General features: G+C 43.2%; 1 protein-coding gene across 2 annotated transcripts in view; it reads left to right on the top strand.

The window, feature by feature from the left end:
• TNPO3 (transportin 3) overlaps positions 1 to 21248 on the top strand; it is a 291077-nt gene extending 269829 nt beyond the window's left edge. For both annotated transcript variants that reach the window (XM_066634005.1, XM_066634006.1), the window contains 2 exons: positions 14965 to 15057; positions 20354 to 21248. In XM_066634005.1, coding sequence (XP_066490102.1) covers positions 14965 to 15025 — 61 coding nt within the window. In that variant the 3' untranslated portion in view covers positions 15026 to 15057; positions 20354 to 21248. The remainder of the gene's footprint in view (positions 1 to 14964; positions 15058 to 20353) is intronic.
• The last annotated feature ends 5807 nt before the right edge of the window (positions 21249 to 27055 follow it).

Here is a 27055-nt window from a genome sequence, read left to right as displayed (position 1 = left end):
CAATTTGATGGAACCCATTGTAAATTCACCTCTGTGGAAGGAAGTGATACCCAACAATTGTGCACGTTCACCTTAAAAAACCCATCTCTGGAATTCACAATTTAAACAATTATTGATCAGTTTCCAATCTTCCTTTCTTGGGAAAGGTGATTGAGAGAGTGGTGGTGTCTCAACTCCTTTGGTTCCTAGATGAAAAGGATTATCTGGACCCCTTCCAGTCTGGCTTCAGGACAGATTTTGGGACAGACTGCCAAGGTTGCTCTGATATATGACCTTTGCCAAGGAGTAGATAAGGGGAAGTGCATCCCTGCTTCTGGATCTTTCATTAACTTTTAACACCATCAACTACGGTATTCTCCTGGATCGGCTGGCCAAAATGGGGTTCAGGTGCATTGCTTACAATGCTTCCACTTCTTCTTGTCTGATATGCTTTTTGGTATCTACATGAAACCACTGGAAGATCATCCTGGGGTTAAGAGTGGGGTGTCACCGTATGCAAATGATACCCACTTCTATCTTTCCTTGCCATCCTACTTTAAGGAAGCTGTGGAAGTCCTGGGGCATTGACTGGATGCAGCTGGGGACTTAATGAAAGCCAATAGGTTGAAATTGAATCCTGAAAAGACAGAGGTCCTCCTGGTCAGGAAATTCTCAATGCAGGTAGTAAATCATCTACCTACTTTGAATGGAGTTCTGCTTCCCTAACGTGTGCTTGGGAATTTTCCTGGACTCTCACCTCTCTGGAAAAAACAAGTAGCAACAGTAGCTACAAGTACGTTCACCCAGCACCAACTGAGGTGGTGCACCAACTGACACCATACTTGAGCCATTTAGACATGGCAATCTATGCTTTAGTAACCAAAACTGGACTACTATAACATGCTCGATGTGGGGTTACCCTCTAAGACAGTTCAGAAACTGCAATTAGTGCAGAATGTGATTACTCAAGTGGTTACAGGGGCTAGAGAATATGATTTGGACCATTGACAATTTGGACAATATGACTGGACCATTGCTTCAGCAGCTACATTGGCTCCCCATCCTCTTCCAGTTCCAATTCAAGGTGCTAGTTTTAACCTTTAATGCCCTCCATGATCTGGGTCCAGGCTATCTGAAAGACTGCCTCCTTCCCATACATTCCAGACCACTCTCTTAGGTCATCTGATGGGCCCTCCTACAAGTGCTGCATCTGTTCCAAATGAGAGGGGTGGGAGCATGGAGACAAGCCTCCTCTGTAGTGGTGCCACAACTATGGAATTCCCTTCCAGGGAGCTGAGAAATACTCCCTCACTCATGGCTTTTCAGCGAGGGCTTAAAACATACCTGTTCTATCTGGCATTTGGCTGCCAGAAGGATACTTACCCTCTGAAATATTGCTGTGGCTTGACTGCTTTCCTGGTTTAATTTTGTTCCCCAGTGGATCAATGATTTGTGTTATGTTATGTTTTGCTTTGTTTTGTTTTATGTTTCACTTCTAATTTTAAAATTAATGTTTTTAATGTTTTGTTTGAATATTAGTTGTGATACTTTGTACTTTTATTATGGACCATTGTAAGCTGCCTTGGGCATTTGCTTTGGCATTGAAATGGCAGGATATAAATTTCTCAAATAAATAGTTTAAATGGAAAAGGCTAAATGTCAGCAGCCCTTTCATTCCCACAAGGAGTCTCCAAGGGTAGGGGTCTCCAGACTTTTTGGCCAGAGGGCCACATCAAATATCTGACACAGTGTCAAAGGCTGGAAAAATAAATAAATTTTAAATATAAAATTTAAATAAATACATTAGAGATGAAACTTAGATGAAAGAATAAACAAATGAATGAGTGAATGAATTTCCAGGTTTTCTCCAAACATCAACACATACCACAGAAATTAAGCACATACACAAATGAACACCCATTCCCCCACCCCAGCACATCAGAGGAACACCTGGAAGATGTTCGGGGGTCGGTGGGTGGGAAGACCTCCTCAAGCAGGTGCTTTTCGTAAGTTTATCTGGGACAGAAAGTAAACTGATGGACCTGAAATTCTTTCTTATAGATTGGAACTATAAGCCTTAGTTCAGGTGTTTGGAATACCAGGTCTATCGATCAAAGTGAAAAGTGATGCCAAGATTGGTGCCAACCAGTCAGAATTGGATTTAATTAAATCAGCAGGGATGGCATCAGGATGGGAAACATTGGGAGCCATTGTACTGGCAGTACAAAATGGGGCAATGCTGTATCAGCATTTCATTTCACTGGGCAGTCACCTCTGTTGATTTAGGTTGAGCACATGTCTGAGAGAACCAAACTAGTGGCTGATTGTCTCAGCAGGTGCTCACTAGATGAATCTGAGTGGAGGATGACATTGGAGGTGTTCCACGGGATTTTAACTTTGGTTTGCTGCTTTAGTAACAGTTCTGCTCACCTCCCGTGGGAATATAGTGGTATTCATGTCGAGGTACCCTTGCAGTCATTGGCTGCATCATCAGCCAATGCAGCTTTTGGCCACAGAGTTTCCCTACTAGCCCTCCAGCCAACCAGTTTGTTATATGCTTTCCTATCTTTGCCTCTTCTACGTCAATTAATCCTCAGAATCCAGAAATGCAGAATCTACTTCTGGGAACAGTTGCCTGGTGCACCCCATTGGCCAAGGAGACTGGTTTCTAAACAAGATAAATCTGTTGATGCAGGAAAAAATGGAGACTTCCACTGACACTGGGTGTATTATCATGAAACCTGATTCATCACTGGTGTCCAGAGATGTATTACTTGTCAGTGTGGCAGTTGAACATGGCTGCCTAAGATACATGGGCATAAACAGAGTTGTGCATATGCTGTTACCTACAAGGGAAGCCTAAACTACAAAGAGGTATGGCATCTCTTGAAGAGCATTCATGGTATGGGGTCTCAATCTGACATCTGGTAAATGTTAGTAAGCTCAGCAATATCCTTGAATTTTTACAAGATGGCCTGAATAAGAGCCTTGGTGTGAGTACCTTGAGAGTACAAGGTACTCTCTTAATAGCGTAAGAAAGGAGGGTGGAATACTGGGCAATCAAGTACAATCTAATTATCTATGGTTTTTTCACCCGAGATTTTATCTCAACATGATGAGAAGGGCCCATAAAATCAGAGGAAAAAGTTATTTAATGATAGCCTTGTTAATGTGAGAGAGGGCAGCCAGTTGACAATCCATCAATCATTCTCTCTCCAGGCACTTAGAACAGCTTCACTACAAGGCAAGCATTCCCCCTGTGCAAGTGAAAGAAAAATAATCACCTTGCATTCTTTCCCAGCGCTGCATTCTGGGTGATGAGAAGGGTCGTTGGCTCAGAGTGAAGATTTTCTAAGTGCCTGGAGAGTATGATTGATGGTTTGTCTGCCTATTGACTCTGTCTTATGTCACAGAGGTCACCAAGGCTGTTTTTAATTGCCCCGCAAAGGGATATTATTTTTAAATAGATTTGTATACTGCAATTTTTGCTATCCACTTGAGTTCTGAGAATGGAACCCTCACAAATAATGAGACTCAACCTCTATATAGAAAACCTACACATGTTGGCAACCTTCAGTCTCGAAAGACTATGGTATCGCGCTCTGAGTGGTGGTTCTGGAACAGCGTCTAGTGTGGTTGAAAATGCCAATTCAGGAGTGACAATCCCTTCCACAACGGGAGCAAGTGCAGTCTGTCCCTGGTCTGTCTCCCTGTCTATGGGCCTTTGCCTCTTTGCCTCAGTCTGTTAGCCAAGTGTCTCTTCAAACTGGGAAAGGCCATGCTGCAAAGCTTGCCTCCAAGCGAGCCGCTGAGAGGCCAGGGTTTCCCACCTGTTGAGGTCCACTCCTAAGGCCTTCAGATCCTTCTTGCAGATGTCCTTGTCTACCTTGCAGCTGTGGTCTACCTGTAGGGCGCTTTCCCTGCACGAGTTCTCCATAGAGGAGATCCTTTGGGATCCGGCCATCATCCATTCTCACAACATGAGCGAGCCAATGCAGGCGTCTCTGTTTCAGCAGTACATACATGCTAGGAATTCCAGCACATTCCAGGACTGTGTTGTTTGGAACTTTGTCCTGCCAGATGATGCCGAGGATGCATCGGAGGCAGTGCATGTGGAAAGCGTTCAGTTTCCTTTCCTGTTGTGAGCGAAGAGTCCATGACTCACTGCAGTACAGAAGTGTGCTCAAGACACAAGCTCTGTAGACCTGGATCTTGGTATGTTCCGTCAGCTTCTTGTTGGACCAGACTCTCTTTGTGAGTCTGGAAAACGTGGTAGCTGCTTTACCGATGCGTTTGTTTAGTTTGGTATTGAGAGAAAGAGTGTCGGAGATCATTGAGCCAAGGTACACAAAGTCATGGACAACCTCCAGTTCATGTGCAGAGATTGTAATGCAGGGAGGTGAGTCCACATCCTGAACCATGACCTGTGTTTTCTTCAGGCTGATCGTCAGTCCAAAATCTTGGCAGACCTTGCTAAAATGATCTGTGAGCTGCTGGAGTTCTGTGGCAGAGTGGGTAGTGACAGCTGCTCTCAGTCTGGAGAGGTTGAAGAGCTTTCTGTCTGATCTGGTCCGGACATAGATGCCTTCTGTTGCTGTTCCAAAGGCATGCTTCAGCAGGACAAGCAGGACAAAATCCCAAACAAGGTCAGCGCAATAACACAGCCCTGCTTCACTCTGCTTCGGATGTCAAAGGGGTCTGATGTGGAGCCATCAAAGACAACAGTGCCCTTCATGTTCTTGTGGAAAGATCTGATGATGCTGAGGAGCCTGGGTAGACATCCGATCTTGGGGAGAATCTTGAAGAGGCCGTCCCTGTTCACCTGGTCAAAAGCCTTCATGAGATCTATGAAGGCTATAAAAAGTGGCTGTCGTTGTTCCCTGCATTTCTCCTGCAGCTGTCTAAGGGAGAATACCATATCAGTGGTGGACCTGTTGGCTCGGAATCCGCACTGCAATTCTGGATAGATGCTCTCTGAAAGTACCTGGAGCCTCTTTTGTGCAACTCGGGCAGACAGCTTTCCTACAGTGCTAAGGAGAGAGATGCCGCGGTAGTTGTTGCAGTCACCCCTGTCGCCTTTGTTCTTGTACAGCGTGATGATGTTTGCATTCCTCATGTCTTCAGGTACTCCACCTTCTCTCCAGCAAAGACAGAGGATTTCATGCAGCTCAGTGACGATGATCTAATTGCAGCACTTTAGGACTTCAGCAGGGATGCTGTCTTTTCCTGGTGCCTTGCCAAAGGCAAGGGAGTCCAGGGCCATTTGAAGTTTTTCTAGGGTTGGTTCACTATCAAGCTCCTCCAATACAGGCAGACACTCAATGTTGTTCAGCGCTTCTTTGGTGGCTACATTTTCTCTGGAATATAGCTCAGAGTAGTGCTGCACCCAGCGTTCCATCTGCTGCGTCCGATCCTGGATAACCTCGCCTGCGGCAGACTTCAGAGAGACAATTTTCTTCTGTGTTGGACCTAGGGCCTGCTTGTTGCCATCATACATGCCCTTGATGTTGCCCGTGTCAGCTGCTATCTGTATCTGGGAACAGAGTTGTAGCCAGTAGTCATTAGCACATCTCCTGGCAGTCTGCTGGACTTTGCTGCGAGGCCTTGTATGCTGTTTGAGCTCTCCTCTTTTCCTCAATGACTGGTGTCAACTCCTCAGAGTGGGCTTCAAACCAGTCTGCTGTCTTGTTGGTCTTCTTGCCAAATATGGACAAGGCGGTGTTGTAAACGGCATTCTTGAAATGTTCCCATCTGTTGGATGCGTTTGCATCGACCGGGCCTGGAAGAGATTCCTCAAGCGCTCATGCAAATTCCTCCACTTTTCTCTGATCCCGGGTCTTGCTGGTATCAATGCGAGGTCTTCCTTCCTTTTTCGTGTGATACAGTAGCTTTGTTTGCAGTTTCACTCTGCTGCACACCAGGGAGTGGTCAGTGTTGCAGGCAGCACCCTGATAGCTGCGTGTGATCTTGATGCTGGGAAGGCTGGAGCATCTGGTGAGAATCAGGTCGAGCTGGTGCCAGTGCTTTGATCTTGGGTGTCTCCAAGAGACTCTATGTTGGGGCTTCGTGTTGAAGAACATGTTGCTGACACAGAGACCGTGATTACAGTAAAACTCTAACAGGCGTTGGCCATTTTCGTTCATCTTCCCAGTGCCGAACTGACCTAAGCAAGTGGGCCACGAACTGTTATCAGCACCAACTCTAGCATTGAAATTGCCGAGGATGAACAATGGCTCTTTTACGGGGATCTTCTTGATAGTGGTGGCCAGGTCATTGTAGAATTTGTCTTTGGCTTCTGCTGGAGACAACAGAGTCGGTGCATAAGCACTGATGAGAGTGACAGGTCCTGCTGATGACTGGAGCTGCCGGGACAAAATTCTTTCACTTCCCACAGTAGGTGGAATGATGGATTCCAGCAGGGTATTTCTGACCGCAAAGCCAACGCCATGTTCCCTGGTTTCATTTGGTGGTTTTCCCAGCCAGAAAAATGAGAAATTTCTCTCCTTGACAGACCCGGAATCTGGCAGCCTCGTCTCTTGAATGGCGACGATGTCTATCTGCAGTCTATTCAGCTCCATGTCGATGACAGCTGTTTTGCGTGCGTCGTCTATTTCTTGCAGGTCATCAGAGAAGCCAGGTGTCATTGTCCTTTCAGGTGCCCAGCTTTAGGGCAGGAGTTTTCCGTTTTCTGTTGCATGGTGCAGAGTTGTCGATCCGCTTGTCGGTTTTCACCCTAAACCCCACGCACCCCGTGAGGTTAACAGACCATGGTGAGGCAACACCTTACTGCCTGGGGACTGCCCAGCTTAAGGCGGGCGGTAGCTGCCCAATGAGATGCAATGATCTCTCCCACCGTCGGAAGCAGCCCCTGGCGTCACGCTCTACGCCAATTGAGCGAAGACTTATAAGCGGTAAACTGCTGCTTCCCGTGTTGTGCCAACGCCGTATAGCGAAGTTGGAGTTTCCTCTCCAGTGCGCGAAGCCTGGGTAAAGAAGGTATGGAGGATACGCTGTTACCCATGCAGCAAATTCCCCCTCTCCAAGTTGCTGGAATGGTCCAATGGAAAGGCAGAAGCCAATACGGTTCGTTCCAGTGGCATCACAGAAGTTGCCAGAGCGTGACTGTTCAGCCATGAACTGCCTCAGTTACTGCAGCTCCGGATTTTGCCCCAAGGTTGACTCCTGAAGCCTTTTCCACAACTGGATATAGCCACAACGCAGTGGAGGTCAGAGTTTCCTTCTCTTAGATGAAGCGCCTTCCCAGGCTGACACGTCCCATCTACCCAGTGGCTGTTTGTTCGCCTCTTACAACAAGTATAGCCAAACTGTTCTTATCCCCAGCCCCTGGGGGATGATGCAGGAGTGGAGGGGCAGAAAGAGAGATTGTGGGGGATGGAGGATTGCAAGGCGAGAGAGGAGGGTTGTGGGTAATGGAGGATTGCAGAGGGGAGGACAGAGAGGGGAGTTGTGGGTAATGGGTGATTGTAGAGGGAGAGAGAGGATGAGGGTAATGGAGGATTGCAGAGGGGGAGGGAGGAAGAAGGGAGTTGTGGGTAATGGGGGATTGCAGAGGCAGAGCAGGGATGAGGCTAATGGAGGATTGCAGACCTACACATACAAATAGATATTTAAATAAAGTATCCAGTCACCTTCCAGGACAGATGAAGTGTGTAATGAAAACCCCAGGTATCTGGCAGATGACATGTTTCATTTGAAATGAACTTTACAAGCTAATGGTTATTCAAAACAAGAGATAAAAAGAACCTCCTGATAGAGACAAATAAATAAACCTCAGAAAGATGGGAACCATTATTACCAAAAGTTAGGACTTTTATCCCCTATATCAGGGGTCTCTAAACTTTTCGGTCAAAGGGCTGCATCAAATATGTGGTACAGTGTCAAGGGCCAGAAAAAAATAATAAAATTCAAGTAAATGCATTAGAGATGGAACTTAAATGAATGGGTTCAAATGCCCAGGATTTCTCCAAGCACCAACACAGCCTAAGAAATAAAGCACACACTTAAATTCCCCCACCCCACAAGCACAACTCCTATTGTGTATGGTCAGCTGGGACAGAGTCTCTCAGAGGATCAGAGACAGGCCACAGGTCAGATAGAGGCTGGTCACAGGCCGCATCTGGCTGCTGGGCCGGGGTTTGGAAACTCTTGCCCTATATGAAACATGTAACAGGATCACATTGGGAAAGTACAACAGAAAGTAAATATTAAGAAGTTCTACAGACCAGCAACAAAACTGCAGTAGATCCTTTGACCACCAAAAGATGAACATAAGAACATAAGAACAGCCCCACTGGATCAGGCCATAGGCCCATCTAGTCCAGTTTCCTGTATCTCACAGCGGCCCACCAAATGCCCCAGGGAGCACACCAGATAACAAGAGACCTCATCCTGGTGCTCTCCCCTACATCTGGCATTCTGACTTAACCCATTCCTAAAATCAGGAGATTGCGCATACACATCATGGCTTGTACCCCATAATGGATTTTTCCTCCAGAAACTCGTCCAATCCCCTTTTAAAGGCGTCTAGGCTAGATGCCAGCACCACATCCTGTGGCAAGGAGTTCCACAGACCGACCACGCGCTGAGTAAAGAAATATTTTCTTTTGTCTGTCCTAACCCGCCCAACACTCAATTTTAGTGGATGTCCCCTGGTTCTGGTATTATGTGAGAGTGTAAAGAGCATCTCCCTATCCACTCTGTCCATCCCCTGCATAATTTTGTATGTCTCAATCATGTCCCCCCTCAAGCGTCTCTTTTCTAGGCTGAAGAGGCCCAAACGCCGTAGCCTTTCCTCATAAGGAAGGTGCCCCAGCCCCGTAATCATCTTAGTCGCTCTCTTTTGCACCTTTTCCATTTCCACTATGTCTTTTTTGAGATGCGGCGACCAGAACTGGACACAATACTCCAGGTGTGGCCTTACCATCGATTTGTACAACGGCATTATATTACTAACCGTTTTGTTCTCAATACCCTTCCTAATGATCCCAAGCATAGAATTGGCCTTCTTCACTGCCACCGCACATTGGGTCGACACTTTCATCGACCTGTCCACCACCACCCCAAGGTCTCTCTCCTGATCTGTCACAGACAGCTCAGAACCCATCAGCCTATATCTAAAGTTTTGATTTTTTGCCCCAATGTGCATGACTTTACACTTACTGACATTGAAGCGCATCTGCCATTTTGCTGCCCATTCTGCCAGTCTGGAGTGATCCTTCTGGAGCTCCTCACAATCACTTCTGGTCTTTACCACTCGGAAAAGTTTGGTGTCGTCTGCAAACTTAGCCACTTCACTGCTCAACCCTGTCTCCAGGTCATTTATGAAGAGGTTGAAAAGCACCGGTCCCAGGACAGATCCTTGGGGCACACCGCTTTTCACCTCTCTCCATTGTGAAAATTGCCCATTGACACCCACTCTCTGCTTCCTGGCCTCCAACCAGTTCTCAATCCATGAGAGGACCTGTCCTCTAATTCCCTGACTGTGGAGTTTTTTCAGTAGCCTTTGGTGAGGGACCGTGTCAAACGCCTTCTGAAAGTCCAGATATATAATGTCCACGGGTTCTCCCGCATCCACATGCCTGTTGACCTTTTCAAAGAATTCTATAAGGTTCGTGAGGCAAGACTTACCCTTACAGAAGCCATGCTGACTCTCCCTCAGCAAGGCCTGTTCGTCTATGTGTTTTGAGATCCTATCTTTGATGAGGCATTCCACCATCTGACCCTGTATGGATGTTAGGCTGACCGGCCTATAGTTTCCCGGGTCCCCCCTCTTTCCCTTTTTAAAAATAGGTGTGACATTTGCTATCCTCCAATCTTCTGGCACTGTGGCCGTTTTGAGGGACAAGTTGCATACCTTAGTCAAGAGATCTGCAACTTCATTCTTCAATTCCTTAATAACCCTTGGGTGTATGCTATCAGGGCCCGGTGACTTATTGATCTTTAATTTATCAATGAGGTCTGAAACATCTTCTCTTTTAACCTCTATCTGACTTAACTCCTCGGTTAGGAGGGGCCGTTCGGGCAGCGGTATCTGCCCGAGGTCTTCTGCCGTGAAGACAGATGCAAAGAACTCATTTAATTTCTCTGCCATCTCTAAGTCTCCTTTTATCTCCCCTTTCCCTCCCTCACCATCCAGAGGGCCAACCGCTTCTCTGGCGGGTTTCCTGCTTCTAACATATTTGAAGAAGCTTTTATTATTCCCCTTAATGTTGCTGGCCATGAGTTCCTCATAGTCTCGCTTGGCCTCCCCTATCACCTTCTTACATTTCTTTTGACACAGTTTATGTTCCTTTTTATTCTCTTCATTAGGGCAAGACTTCCATTTACGGATGAGAGAGACCCCTGTTTATAGGTAGGGATATATTGGATTCCATGCTTCTGAGGGAAAGGTTTATGTTGGTACTGCAAAAAAGGAATGGTATCTCTTGGGGTTCTATTCCAGAACCCTCCACAGTTAACTGAAATCACAGATACCAGGGAATACCCCCCACCCAATGGACGTGAGGGGAGCAGAGCTCGCTCACCTCTGCAGAGTCCTCTGAGCCACACACATCTGCCTGCAGCCTCTGCCAGGCTCAGTCTAAGCCTTAGAATTAAAAAAAAGTCAAAGTCAAAACAATCAATTTTTCTACATTTTTTAAATCCACTGATGTTTCTGAGCAATCTTAAAGTACAGTCTCCCACAGTACCTTGAAACAATCCAGAAGCGATGCCTAACACTTGTGTCAACATTCAAAAATCAATGTCAACTTTGAAAAACATTGTTTTATCCACAGATTTTTCTCCAGGCCTCCTAATACCTTAAGGAATTAAAACATCACTTCTGGTTTTACAAAAAACAAACAAACTGGAAGTGACTTTTTTCATTCTAAGGCTCAGTCTGAGCTCAGCAGATGCCATGTGTGGTTGTGCATGGCCTCTGCTGGGCTTAAGGACCTTCTGGAGACAAGGAGAGAAGAGATTGACTCCAGAGGGGCACTTATGGGGACCCAATCCACAGATAATTGAATCCGCGGAAACAGAATCTGCAGACACAGGTGCCCCCCTGTACGTACTCACACGAAGGAAAATGAAAGACATTGTTTCCTGGAACAGATTGAGAGATCAGCAGTTGCAGAACACTCAGTTATTAGAGAGCATAGTGTAGATTTTGAACAAACTGAAGTGTTGTCTAATATGGTTCATTACCATGCATGTGTGTATAGAGATACAATAGAAATATACAAACAGCAAAAAAAGAAAGAAGAGACAAGAGAGTAATAAGAAAGAATAGACCATGAGAGTAAGATTAACTTCAGGGTTATGAGCCCTGAAGAATATTATTACATAGAGTGTAAGGAATCAGAGTTGACAGCAGATAGCTGTGTTCTTAATACTGTGAATGATTGCTTGCAACTCATATAAGAACAGGTGAGTACTGAGAAAAACACTAGAAGGATTGCAGCCTCTGAAGAAGCCCACCAAAATACAGATGTGCACCCGTTAGCGACGTTCTGGCTAATGCCAGGATCGCATATCCAACAACCAGTGTATTCATGTGATCATCAGGGACACCCCTTTCCACCTTCCGAATGCAAGGAGAATTCTGCTTCCCTCACCTCTGGAGGGTTGTCTGAGCCTCCTAGAGGCAGCACACATCCATGCGCTGCCCCTGCAAGGCTGAGACTGAGGGAAATCGTAATTTCTGAGTTCCTCTGTGAAATTGGAAATCACGCGAGAGATGCAATTTCCCTCAGTCTGAGCCTTGCGGAGGCAGCGCACAGATATGCACTGCCTCTGGGAGGCTCAGACAACCCTACAGAGCAGTGGAGCAGAGCATCCCCTTTCCTGCAGAGGGTTCACGTTGCGGGAAGCACTACTTGACAACAGGGATCGTGGTCTCTATCCCTATCTTTAAGCAGTGCATGACTAATGGGTGAAACATAGCATTTCAGTGTTTGTTTTACTTCTTAGTTTTTACTTTTAGTTTTTTAGTTTAAGTTTTTAATTTTTACTTGAGTTTACAGTTTTAATCCTTAGTTTTTAGCTTTGAATATGATTTTAGTTTTCAATTCTTCTAGTGTTCAGTTTGTTGAGTCTTAAGCTATGAGGTAGAGAAAGCTCATATTTAGGGTTTATTTAGTTTCCTGGTATATTATTATTTATACTAGTGTTTCTCAACCAGTGGTATGGGCACCACCAGTGGAACTTTAGGTGGTGTCTGGTGGTACTTTGAGGACTCCTGGACATCTACCACTCAACAGCAAGTTCAAGAATGTGACACAACAAACAGCAGTAGGAGGCAGAGCTCCAAAGCATGCTTTTCCACACATAAACACCCTCCTGTCCACTCTGAGCCTCTTACTGGTTTTTTTGTATTTTATCTGGCCGATCAGCCCAGAAATAACTGGTGATGGCATCATCACCAGTTACTTTCAGTGGTACTTTGAAACAGTGGACCAAGTTGAGTGGTACAGCAGAGGACAAACCTTGAGAAACATTGATTTAGACCAGAGCATTGAGCCCTTCCACCCTAGTTAGATGGGAATGTAGGTTAATGGGAATAGGAAAAAGGGTAACAGTGTATAGGAAAATACCTGCTCAAGAGCATTTCTGTGCAAGTCATCAAATGGATAAGAACATAAGAAGAGCCCTACTGGATCAGGCCAAAGGCCCATCTAGTCCAGCTTCCTGTATCTCACAGAGGCCCACCAAATGTCCCAGGGAGCACACAAGACAACAGGCACAACCTGCATCCTGGTGCCCTCCCCTGCATCCGGCAATTAGAGGCAACCTGCCTCTAAAACCAAGAGCTTGCACTTACCTACTATGACTTGTAACCCGTAATGAACTTTTCCTCCAGAAATTTGTTCAATCTGTTCTTAAAGGCATCCAGGCAAGATGCCATCTCTACATCCTGTGGCAATGAGTTCCACAAACTAATTACACGTTGGGTAAAGAAATATTTTCTTCTGTCTGTCCTAACTCTCCCAACACTCAATTTTAGTGGATGTCCCCTGGTTCTGGTGTTATGTGAGAGGGAAAAGAGCCTCTCTCTATCCACTCACTCTGTCCATCCCCTGCATTTTGTATGTCTCAATCATGTCCCCCCTCAGGTGTCTTTTTTCTAGACTCAGGAGGCCCAAACGCTGTAGCCTTTCCTCATAAGGAAGGTGTCCCGGCCCAGTAATCATCTTAGTCGCTCTCTTTTGCACCTTTTCCATTTCCACTATGTCCTTTTTGAGATGTGGCGACCAGAACTAGACACAATACTTCAGGTGTGGCCTTACCATAGATTTGTACAATGGCATTATAATATTAGCTGTCTTGGGTGGATGCCATCAGGGCCTGGTGACTTATTTATCTTTAATTTGTCAATTAGGTCTGAAACATCTTCTCTCTCAACCTCTATCTTTGGTCAGGGGGGTGGGTTGTTCAGGCAGCGGTATCTGCCCAAGGTCTTCTGCTGTGAAGGCAGATGCAAAGAAGTCATTTAATTTCTCTACCATCCCTAAGTCTCCTTTTATCTCCCCTTTCCCTCCCTCACCATCCACGGGGCCAACCGCTTCTCTGGCGGGTTTCCTGCTTCTAACATATTTGAAGAAGCTTTTATTATTCCCCTTAATGTTGCTGGCCATGTGTTCCTCATAGTCTCTCTTGGCCTCCCGTATCACCTTCTTACATTTCTTTTACCACAGTTTATGTTCCTTTTCATTCTCCTCATTAGGGCAAGACTTCCATTTATGGAAGGAAGCTTCCTTGCCCTTTACGGCCTCTCTAACTTGACTTCTTAGCCATGCAGGCACCCTCCTAGATGTAGTCCTTTGCAGTATACTTTGCGGTATACACTTCTGCTGAGTTTCTATAACTGTTGTTTTAAACATCTTCCATGCACTCTTGAGAGATTGGATCCTCTTTACCTTACCTTTCAACTTCTTCCTAACTAGCCTCCTCATTTGAGGGAAGTTCGCCCTTCAGAAGTCAAGGGTTTTGTGTTGGATTTGTTTGACACTCTTCCCCCGACATGCATGGTGAAACTAATTGCAGCATGGTCACTGTTCCCCAATGAATGGTTATTTTGGGATGGTTGTAAAGGGATAGTTACAAAGGGATGGGTACAAAGCTGTGGCCCAGAGTTCTTCTGTGAAAATTTCTCTAGCAGCCATATGAACATCCTTTCACACATTCACTTGTCACTACAAGGTGGATAAGTTTCCGTCAGCCAATACAGCTTTTGGCCATAGAGTTCTACAGAAGGTAATTTCATAACGGATTGTTAGCCTCTTGTAAACCCCACTCAAGAAAGGCATTGTTCTGAAACATCCTGATGGTACTGGAGTGCCTTCTGGAAGTCAAAGGAGAGAGGAAAAATTTCTTTCCATGAATTCCTATTATCTATATCTCCTTGAGAGCACTCTGCTCACCACTTTTGCCTCCTGTGGTTCAAAAATCCACAGGATTCTGTCTTTGCTACACATGTGGTAGATAGGTAGGGACTCCTTTAGGATTTTTGTCCTAGGTAGATCCAGAATGAACACTGAGCCTCCATCAACGTGACTCTGTGACAAAGTAGTAGAAGATGTAGTCGGCTATAGCTGCTCTTCCAGGACCATCTGGAGGAGAGGATAGCCCCACATCCTGAAACTTGTCAGTAAAGAGCCTTGCCTATAGACACAGGAAGAAGGTCCTATGCAAAGGTTATCAAGTGCTCTCTGTAAGGCACTGAAAACAGCAATTCACTGAAAGAAATATTCCTTTCATCTACTTTTGATAACTGTCCAAAACTGTCCAAGTTTTCAGTTGAAAACACATGGGAGAATTCTCCTAAACTAGAATTCCTATAGGTAAGAACAGCAGAATATACTGAGTGGTTTATGTGTCTGGCTCTGTTATCTCTACAGTTTCTGGCTGCATGTAACATCCGTTCCATATGTCTTTTAAAATACTGAGAATTGTGTTATCTCTTCATCTCCCCCTGCACTATAGTGCTGAAGAGTGTAAACAAGTTTGCTGGGCTCTGAGGGACTTCACCAGGTTGTTCCGGTAGCTTGCATCTCCTTCATTCTACCTGTCTCCCAGGTGAGTTGAAACTCTTTTTTATCAGATTTCCTGGCCTTGGAAATTTGCTTCTACAGAATTCATTACTAAAGACCTTCAACAGGCTCCACCCCCAATTCCCTAAATGTAGTTCTAGGACTTAGTAAAAACTTTTATCTTAAATATCCTATGCCAAAGCTCATAAGAGGTCCAAAACAACACTTGATGCGTACTCAGATTCATGCTGAATAACTCGTGCAAATGACTCAGTTGAGGGGGTCACATTCTCTTAAGTACTCGTATGCATCAGTAATTGGGCCACTACAGTCCCAACCTTGTTATATACAGATTTTTTATACACAAATTTGACACAACACGAATAGCCACTGCGAATGAGAAGGGATGTTCTGATCCCTAGAGAAGGGGGAAAATGTATCTCTTTAAAATCACAGTTTTAACCACACTCTATGTTGAGCTGCCCTTGTGAATGTTTCAGAAATTGCAATTGGGACAGAATGTTGCAGCTCGTGTGATTGCTGGAGGTAGGCGGTTCAACTATTTTGAGCCACTATTCTGGTGACTGACTGGCCGCAAATTCATTTCCAGGCCCAACTGAAGGTGCTGGTTTTAACCTTTAAAATGCTATAAGGCTTGGGGCAATGGTATCTGAGAAACAGCCAACTTCAGAACAAACCAATTATCAGGTAAAGCCCTTTTATAGGTACCATCACCTATGGAGGTGGAAGGGGTGGCAGCAAAAAATGGCTTTCTCAGTAGTAGCACTTACTTTATAGAACTCCCTTCCTCTGGATCTACAAACTGCTTCCTCCTTAGAGACTCCTCCTTAGATTATCCTTCTGAGTTCATTGTTTTTACTGGGTGTTTATTCCCATGCTGTTTTAAGATTTTACAAATTTTGCCCTTTCTAACTGCTGCTAGGATTTTGTTTTTTATGACTTTAAGGTTGTCTAAATGCAGTGTTTCCCAAACTATGGGTCGGACCTACCAGTGAGTCATGAGCCGATTTTTGGTGAACCAAGAAAGGTTTTTGAAATTTTTTTTAACTTTGCCCAGTTTTCTGACAAAAATCATTCCCTGAACTGCTGACCTCTGCTATGAGGTAATTTTATTAACCCTAACTAAAATGTCACATTTTCAGATTTTCTCAAGTTTTTCAACTTACCACAGATCACATGTGAAAACAGTTTCACCTTTTTAGAAATCTCTGGTATGGAGGGCCCTAACTGCACATCATGCTATCCAGTTCAGCTTTCTAGGTACTCTAGAATTGTTTGGGGAACAAATTGAACTCTATTTCTAGAGAGGGAAGAGCAAATGTTTGCATTTATATATGTAAGTATCTAGCAGCCCTAGGAGCACCTGATTCTGATTGTTATTTATTATTATTGTAATAAGAAGAAGAACAAGAACAGGTATTTTCCAGGATGATTCACTGTCACCATTATTAGAACATAAGAACAGCCCCACTGGATCAGGCCATAGGCCCATCTAGTTCAGCCTCCTGTATCTCACAGCGGCCCACTAAATGCCCCAAGGATCACACCAGATAACAAGAGACATGCATCCTGGTGCCCTCCCCTATATCTGGCATTCTGACTTAGCCCATTTCTAAAATCAGGAGGTTGCGCATACATATCATGGCTTGTACCCCGTAATGGATTTTTCCTCCAGAAACTGGTCCAATCCCCTTTTAAAGGCGTCCAGGCCAGATGCCATCACCACATCCTGTGGCAAGGAGTTCCACAGATCAACCACACGCTGAGTAAAGAAATATTTTCTTTTGTCTGTTCTAACTCTCCCAACACTCAATTTTAGTGGATGTCCCCTGGTTCTGGTGTTATGTGAGAGTGTAAAGAGCATCTCCCTATCCACTCTGTCCATCCCCTGCATAATTTTGTATGTCTCAATCATGTCCCCCCTCAGGCGTCTCTTTTCTAGACTGAAGAGGCCCAAACGCCATAGCCTTTCCTCATAAGGAAGGTGCCCCAGCCCCGTAATCATCTTAGTCGCTCTCTTTTGCACCTTTTCCATTTCCACTATGTCTTTTTTGAGATGCGGCGACCAGAACTGGACACATTACTCCAGGTGTGGCCTTACCATTGATTTCTACAACGGCATTATAATATTAGCTGTTTTGTTCTCAACACCCTTCCTAATGATCCCAAGCATAGAATTGGCCTTCTTCACTGCCGCCGCACATTGGGTCGACACTTTCATCGACCTGTCCACCACCACCACAAGATCTCTCTCCTGATCTGTCACAGACAGCTCAGAACCCATCAGCCTATATCTAAAGTTTTGATTTTTTGCCCCAGTGTGCATGACTTTACACTTACTCACATTGAAGCGCATCTGCCATTTTGCTGCCCATTCTGCCAGTCTGGAGAGATCCTTCTGGAGCTCCTCACAATCACTTCTGGTCTTTACCACTCAGAAAAGTTTTGTGTCGTCCGCAAACTTTGCAACCTCACTGCTCAACCCTGTCTCCAGGTCATTTATGAAGAGGTTGGAAAGCACCGGTCCCAGGACAGATCCTTGGGGTACACCGCTTTTCATCTCTCTCCATTGTGAAAATTGCCCATTGACACCCACTCTGTTTCCTGGCCTTCAACCAGTTCTCAATCCATGAGAGGACCTGTCCTCTAATTCCCTGACTGTGGAGTTTTTTCAGTAGCCTTTGGTGAGGGACCGTGTCGAACGCCTTCTGAAAGTCCAGATATATAATGTCCATGGGTTCTCCCGCATCCACATGCCCGTTGACCTTTTCAAAGAATTCTATAAGGTTCGTGAGGCAAGACTTACCCTTACAGAAGCCATACTGACTCTCCCTCAGCAAGGCCTGTTCGTCTATGTGTTTTAAGATCCTATCTTTGATGAGGAATTCCCCCATCTTACCAGGTATAGATGTTAGGCTGACCGGCCTATAGTTTCCCGGGTCCCTCCTCTTTCCCTTTTTAAAGATAGGCGTGACATTTGCTATCCTCCAATCTTCTGGCACCGTGGCTGTTTTGAGGGACAAAACCTTAGTCAAGAGATCTGCAACTTCATTCTTCAATTCCTTAATAACTCTTGGGTGGATGCCAACAGGGCCCAGTGACTTATTGATCTTTAATTTATCAATGTCATTTTTTTTCATGGCAATGACTTTAATTGTCATTGCCATGATTCCATTATATTACAGAAAACAAAGCTGGGATAACAAATGGCCAAAAATTAACAAAAAATTAACCTTGCTCTACATGGATGATTTAGATCAGGGGTGTCAAACTCATTTCATACTGAGGGCTGAACAGCATTCATTATACCTGCTGAGGGTCAGAAGTGATGTCATTAGGTGGGAAGTGATGTCATTAAATATTAAACAGTTCATAACCAAAAATAAGCATTTTTTTCTCATTTAGGAACTCATTAGCTGCAAATGACAGAAGAGAAAATACACAAATCTTGATCATATTTCAAGATATAAGAGATCCCAATTTTCAAGAGGGCTGTCCTTTCAGCAGTAACTCCTCAGCTTTGCTCAGCAGCTGAGAGTATGAGGGCCGGATAAAAAACTTCTGTGGGCCGCATCAGGCCCCCAAGCCTTATGTTTGACACCCCTAATTTAGATCTCTCTGGAAAGTCAGAAACAGAGATTCAGTCATTAACAACTGTTTGAATATTTAGCACAGATATTTCAATGGAAAAATGTGCTACACTAGCTATGAAGAAAGGTAAAAACACAGAAGTAATGGCACTGAATTGCCAAACAGCCAAATGATATAATCAAACCAAAAAGAAGCCTATAAATACCTTGGAATTTTACAATTGGATAACATGAAGCCTAAAGAAGTGAAGACCATTATCAGAAAGCAATATATCAGAAAGTCATAAAAATTTTGAAATCCAAACTAAATGGTGGGAACACAGTTCATCAACAGCTGGGCCATACCAGCTGGGCCATACCAGTCATAATATATACTGCTTGAATAATTAATTGGACTCAAGCTGATTTGGATACTTTGAATTGGAAAAACCAGAAATTTATGACAATACACTATGCTTTTACATTCATATAGTGATACAGACAGACAAACAGTGAGGGAAGACAAACCTGCATTGGTTGATTATGAAAAAGAGAGTCAGGAGCAAGCACTGGTTGATCAGGAATTTATTAAAAATTAAGCAAACTGGAGCATAGGAAAAATGCTATGAAAATAAGAACTGAAAACTGGCACAGTAAAGCACTGCCTGGACAATATGTGGAAAAGATCAGATATTGCGAAAACCTGGCTATGGTTAACATCTAGAACCTTAAAGAAAGAAACAGAATCATTAATATTAGCAGCCCAGAAACAGACTATTTGAACAAATGCAATAAAGGCCAGAATTGAGAAATCATCAAACTATGCAAAATGCAGATTATGCAAAGAAGCTGAAGAAACAACTGATCACATACTTAGTTCCTGCAAGAAGACTACACAAACCGATTATAAATCTAAACATAATGCAATGGCTCAGTTGATCAAGTGGAATTTATGTAGAAATTACAACGAAAAAGTTAATAATTGGATGGAGCATAAACCAAAAAAGTGACAAATGACAAAAAATGAAAATTATATTGTGGGATTTTAGAATACAAAGTTTTGGTGCATAAAACACCATATATTACAGTAATAGAAAAAATTAAGCTGCCATTTTCAACATAGCAATACCTGGCGATAGTAGAATTGATAAATAAGAGCATAAAAAATTAGTAAACATCAGATTTTATTATTATTATTATTATTAACAATATTTATATACTGCTTTTCAACAAAAGTTCATAAAGTGATTTATAGAGAAAAATCAAATAACTAATTGCTTAAAATTTAAATTTTGGGATTTAAAAATTGAAATCGTAAGGTAATGGCACAAACCAGCAGTGATTATCCCCGTTGTATTTGAGTGCATTTCCAAAAATGCTTGAACTGCATTTAAAACTTCTGACAAAGTTACTATGAGTCAAATGCAAAAAGCCACCCTGCTTGCACACATTATTCATAAATACATTATGACATCCTAGACCCCTGGGTGGGGCCCGACTAGTAAGTAATTAATGCCAAGTCTAGAATAATACATACGTACACATACACAAAATAATTTCTAGATCTCATTTTTATTTTTATTTTTTTGGCGGGTCACATTAGAGTATGTCATTTTTAAAAGTGGGTTCCCTTGCTCAAAAGTTTGGGAAGCACTGAAATAAGTAATTGTTTGTGAGTATATCCCATGGCAATAAATTACAAATGTTTATTATCCATTTATTTGTTTATTTGTTTGTTATTTTTTATTTAAGGAATGTCTTATGTTCAGAAGAGGAAATAGAATACAATGAAAATGATGTCCTGCAAGAGCAAACTTCATTGCATCTCTGAACTCTGACTTGCTCTGGTGTGTCCCACCAATCCAGAAGAGTCTCTTTGCCATAAGAACAAGTCATTGAAATTCCTGCTTGTGTGAGAGAGAGAGAGATACTGACAGACATAAAAATAAAGCAAAAAATGTGAAGGGAAAACCTTATCTATGACTATCCCTGGTTGCAAATATGCTGCAGTATTGTAGTATTGGGGGAAGCTGCTTCCAGGTGGACTTCCTTTAAAACACACACACACACATACACACACACACATAGAAAAGACAACTAGTTAACAAATTTGTTTGTCAAAAAGAAAAAAATAATCTGATTTACATGGCAGCGTAAGAAAAAGAAATATAAAACTAAAAAATACATTCTATGAAATGAGCATAAAATAATTACTTAAGGATCCACAGGGATTAAAAAACAATATTCTGTCCTTAGGTGGAAGAAGGAAATGTTCAGGAGCACATCCAGTTTTTTCAAACCCACCTTCCTGATTTCTAGAGCTCTGTCTCATGTCCCTGAGTCCAAAAGGAAAGATTTGCTTAAAGTTGGCATCTGACATGGAGGGCAGGGACTTTGAATGGTTAGGAGAGGGGGAGCAATATTCTCTTCCCCCAGAGAGGGTAAGAGAAATAGAAACTCTGCCCTTGTCCAATATATATATACACACACACACAAACAAGGACAGAGGGTATATATTATATATATTTATCTGCAGGAAGCATCAACGGACCTGAGGAGATTAATAAGAGAGATTTGCTATTCCATCTGATATTGTAGCCATCAAAAGAAAGGACAAATAAATAAAACACATTTTAAAAAAATTTAATTACATGTCCTAGTAACATCTTTATCTAAAGCTTGGAGACTATCAGAGTTCTGCTGGAATTGGGTCTCTAGCTCCCTTTTGAAGGGAGTGTTAGCATTCTCTTTATAACGGGGGCAAGTGTAAGTTCCTACTGTGTTTGAATAAAGTTTTTGGATACTGGTTTGTTAGTAGGAATGCTTTTAGACATGTATAGTATGCACATGGTGAAAGTTATTTACATGTGTAGTAGTTCATGGCACAACTCAGTTGGCCCAATTCATGGCATGAAACTATGAGGAAGGCAAAGATGTGGGTACAACAATATATAATATGTATTTTTGGAATAAAAATACAATAACCAATACAAAAAAAGATTATGTAATACAGTAATTACACACACTCACACAACTGGGTCCTATGTATCAGCAATTTCTAGATAGATGAAACAAGAATAAAGAAATCCGTACAAGAAAAAGTATATTAACATAAAATGGAGAGGAAGAGAGATGGGGAAGAAAGATATTAGCATCTTAGGAAAATTAGATTATCCTGAGGGAACAGAGACTGAAGAACCAATTATTTTTCAGTAGTGCAGGAGAGGGGAGAAAGGTGGAAAGAGGGAGGAGAAAGCAGGTAAGCCTTAAAGATCCCTGTAATACCATAGCTTAGGTCTTTGCCCTCAGTAGCTTTTGGTATCAAGACATGGGGAACATCTTTATTTGTACTGAACAAAACTAGACAATCTGTACCAGTTATGAACAATCATCCATTGTAAGCCTAGATCTAATTTCTAAGCCTCTTCCTTAAAATGGTAAAAGATGGATGAAGGAGCACTAGATTCCAAAATATTTACAACACTCACACTGAATAAAGAAGGAAGAGATAAAAGTTCCTGTGGTATTATCAGTTTGATGGCACATGGGATACAGAAGATAGTGGAGATGCTAGTGATCAGAGGTGCCAAAGGCCAAGGTTATTTAATCATATTTACTGTGGAGAATTTTGCATTGCTGAGAGGATTGTGCAGTTGGTTAGCAAAGGCACAACAATCTCCTGTTCAAAGGTAGAGAAAGCAGCAGAAATGAGTTTGACAGGCAAACTTAGAAGGCCTAGGTAACATCTTAACTAGTTTCAGAAAGGGAAGCAAGGCTATGGAGCTGAGATTGGTTTTCAAGGTGTACACTAGACCTGAAACTTGCAGTTAGCACAACTGCACAAAGAAAAAGATACAAAAAGATACAAAGACAGGAAAAAGGCAGAAAAGAGAAGAAAATGGTCTAGCCAACCTATACTGAGTACTGACCAGAAGAGTGAAACTGGGGTAGTAGATGGAACAGGTATGCTTTTCACAGAAGCAGCAGCAGGAGGTAATTGAATACCTGAGAAGCACAGAAACAACATTAACAGGACAGTACTGCAATAAGACCATAAGAAGCAAAGAACATAAGATGAAAAGAAAAATGTAAGACGTACCCCATTGAATCAGGCCAAAGAACCATTTTGTACAGCTTCCTGCTTCTCATAGTGACCCATCAGATGCCTCAAGATCCCTGTATCCTGTTGCCACTCCCTTACATCTGGTTTTCTGGGGTAACCCACTTCTGAAATGAGGAGACCGCATATACCCATCATATCCTGTGATGGACTTTTTCTCCATTAATCTGTTCAATCTGCTTTGAAAGGCACCTACGCCAGATGCCATCACCACATCCTGTGGCAAAGAGTTCCGCAGACTATTTAAACATTGGGTAAAGAAATATTTCCTTTTGTCTGTTTGAATTATCACGACTCAATTTTAGTAGATGCTGACCTGTTATTGTTTGAAGGAAAAGAACAACCCTTTGTCTAGGACTGACCTTAGGTGCTGCAGGACCCAATGCAAAACATTTTTACAGGGCTTCCCTACTCACCAAGATAAGTAGCAGTGGCAAGATACTCAACCACAGTGTCAGTATCAACTGCTTTTGGGTGGGGGGCAATTTCAAGGCAATCGGATATAGGAGTGGAGGGGAGAGCTGTAATGCTCCACTTGCTGAGCTTTCCTTGTGAAGCTTCACTATGGAAGGTTCCATGTCAGAATGTCAGCTAGAGAGTGAGGTGCCAACTACAGATGCAGGAGCACCACTCATTGCCTCCATGAAGAGCCCCTCTGGGTGCAGGGCCCAATTTAGCCAAATCGGTCAAATTGCCCTAAGGCCGGATAGAGCATTCTGACCATTGGCCCTAAGGCCTCTGACCATTCTCTCCATCCCCATGCATAATTTTGTATGTCTAAATCATGTCCCCCCTCAGCCACCTTTTTCCTAGATTGAGGAACCCCAAATACTGTGGTCTTTCTTCATAAGGAAGGTGCCCCAGCCCAGTAATCACTTTGGCAGCCCTCTTAATGACTCTGAATATAAAAACAAAACAAAAGGATAAGAGCTTAAGAAGAGCCCCACTGGATCAGGCCAAAGGCCCACCTAGCTCAGCTTTCTGTATCACAGTGGTTCATCAGATACCCAGTGGCGTAGCTTAGGTGGTGCAGGGGGTAGCAGTTGCACCAGGCATCATGGTTTAGGGGGGCAACAAGCTGAGCTTGATACTAGTGACCAAAATTGTGAAAATTTTTGTATGTATGAATAATACTATCTTGTTATATATCATTGGAAAGGTAATTTAATGCTGAATTCAGTGCAGTAAACTGCACTGGAATATTTGTATTCTATCAAAAGGTATGGCCAATTAACAAGAAAATGAAAACACAACTGCCTTGTGGAACAAAAAGTGGATTTGTTTAACTCTAAGCTGACCAATAACTTTTTATTTAATTAATTAAATTTGGTTTCATCATGCAGGGGGGCTACAAAATCTTCTTTGACCTCAGGTAGCATATATATGCCTTAGCTATGCCACTGACTGGGGAGAGGCAGCAGAGCAAGTGGTAGTGAGCTGCTGGGGGAGGAAGTGGGTTCCTCCCAATTTTCACTTTTTAAAAAACCTGAGCATGATGTCACTTCCAGTTGTGACATCTCTTCTGGGGCAATATTTTGAACTTGGCACTGGGCTACACGATTATTAGCTACACCACTGCACTTACCTCAGGGAGCACACAAAACTACAGGAGACCTGCATACTGTTACCATTTGTTTCCATCTGGTCTTCTGAAGTAGCCTTCCTCTAAAACCAGGAGCTTGCATGTACTTATCATGGTTTATAACCTGTGATGGACTTTTCCTCCAGAAATCTGTCCATCCTCAATCTGTCTAATCGCGGGCACAGAATAGTCTTCTAGAGCCTTCTGGAATTCCATCTGGATTTATCATCCACCATACAATGCTGTCCCCCACTGCTGCAAGGTGAAGGGCCATGGTAAACCAAAATCCCACCAGGAAGTGATTGTTCATGACAAAAGGGTGATCTTGATTATTTATTTACAGTATTTTTAGCCCACCTTTCTCCCCAAAGCAACCCAAGGTGGCTTGATCTCCACATACAGATTATCATCAACCTGCCCAGCAGCAGTGACATTGCTAGGGAGGTGTGGGGTGTGTGTATGTGGCCTGCACCAGATGGCACACCAGGAGGGGATAGCACACCACCCACCACCACTACAATTTCCTCTAAACTTGGGCCAGAGATTTCCAGAAGTGCCATACATTTGCATGAAGAGAGGAAGTTTTTATGCATGCAAACCTCCAGCCCAAGTTCAGAGAAGCCTGCTCTTCCAAACAAAGGGCTAGAGGTTCCTAGAGCTGTTGTGCACTTGCACAATTAAAGCATCCTTTAGTCTTTCTTTTTATGGCCACCTGACATGACTCACATGAGTCAGCCTGGTGCATGCATGGGAAGCCAGAGAGCTACTGTAGCTGCTGCCTGCCTGTTATAATTGATTGCATGCAATGTTTCCTTATTTGGGTTGGATGTATATGGAAATGACTGTGCATGATGTTTCTTCTATGGGGGGCCGAGAAGAGGTCATGGAAATGTGTGTTTATTCTACTTCTACAGGAAAAAGGGGGTGTATATCATTTGAAAGAATTGCACAATTACATATTTCACAGGATCCACCAATAGCAAAACTGGGGATTATTTGTGATGTTTTGATTTATGTTTTATTGGGAAGGGAAATAGGGAAGAAATAGGAATGGTGATAGGTATTCAGGGTTGTACTGTTGGTAGAAAAATAATGAAATGGACTGAGAGCTGCTAGAATGGAGAACTCTAATTTTCAAGGCTTTAGCAGAGAGTGACACAGAGAATTGATCTTGAAAGTCCCAACTCTGATTTCTATGGCTTTCCTTGTGACATCCTTTAATGTTCCTTCATATCATGTTGAGTGTTGCTTGTAGTATGATTTACACAGAAGGCATTGGAAACCTCTGTGTGTGTGTGTGTGTGTGTGTGTGTGTGTGTGTGTGTGTGTACAACAACTTTGTCCTTTATTAAGCTCAGTAAAGTAAACCAGTTGAAGCCAGCATTTATATACTGAATTAAGTTAGCTTTGAGAAATGTATAAGCAGCACGTTTGTTAACTTTCAGCTCTGTCAACAAATACTTTCAACAGCAAACACTAACTGCTTCAAAATGAAGTACCAACACTTTGAACCCACTCACAGCTATTGCAGGAAATCAAACTGGTTTATTGTAGAGTGTGCCAAAACAACTTACTATAGTGCTACATATTTGGTAAAATAGTTTTTTAAAAACAGATTGTTAATGGCATTGATAACCTCTTCAAAGTTTATTAAAGTTGTGCCACTTTAACAAATGCTTTTGTTAACTGCCTAGAAGCACTAAAAATATTCTGGGCTGGAAAAGGAGATGGGGGGTCAGATATGATGCCACAGAAGCATAAGATCTGTGTTCAGAATAAATGTAATCTGTCCAGGTCTTCCACTGACAGAATATGAGTTCTGTTAACTCAAGGTCCAGCTAGGAGTGGGCTGTAAACTGCATCCATGATGCAAAATAACTGCAGTGATACAATGTGCCATTATTTTATTCCACCCTTCCATCAAAGAGTTTAGGAAAGCATATACCTTTTTCCCTACTCTTCACACAACTGCCCTGGGAGGTAGGTTCACTGGGATTGACTGGTCCCGGATTACTGTATTTGTAAATTTGTAGCTGGAGGGAGGGAATTTTAATCTAGGCCTACCTGTTTGAGATCTAAAGATTCTAACCACTATGTTTCTCCTCGGTGTCATAGCTAGCAAGAGGCAGGGGGCAGTCTGCCCCAGGTACCATCCTTGGGGCGGTTACACCAGAAAAAATCCAACATAGCTAACATCACGGAGGTTACGGGTCATAGGTTACAGACCCCATCATGCTATATACCACTGGATGCAGAATTTCCAGCAGAATGCAATGCAAAAAACCACAATAAAATATCTCCTTTCCACCAAAAGTTATGGCCTAAAACCGGAAACAAAAAAAATGCATGGAGCCCTATGGAAAGTGAAACCGAGCCATATAGCGCATTTACTTGTGAGTAGGTGAACATGCCTGTCCATCAGAAAGGACAGACTGAGAGAAATCCAATGACATCAGAATAGTTCCTATTCAATGAAAGCAGCCCCCCAAAAAACACCCAAGAAGGAAATCCCACCCTCCAAGCAGAGGAATGTTTTGAGCCCTATGGAAAGCGAAAGTAAACCACATGGTTGCGTTTACTTGTGAGTAAGCAAATGTGTATTGGCTCCTGGTCAAGTCAGGCAAAGCGGAATGCAAGGCTGGCTGCATGGTCCCAATCTGATGAAAGTGGAGCTCAACAACTGCTCCAGAAGGCAGCAACCCCCCACCGCCTCCCACCAAGAATAAAAACCGGTAAGGTGGGCACTGGGGAG

Source organism: Tiliqua scincoides, chromosome 7 (assembly GCF_035046505.1).
Source record: "Tiliqua scincoides isolate rTilSci1 chromosome 7, rTilSci1.hap2, whole genome shotgun sequence".
NCBI classification, from domain to species: Eukaryota; Metazoa; Chordata; class Lepidosauria; order Squamata; family Scincidae; genus Tiliqua; species Tiliqua scincoides.
Note: the sequence above shows the minus strand (reverse complement) of the source record. Positions and strands in the feature narration are given on the sequence as shown.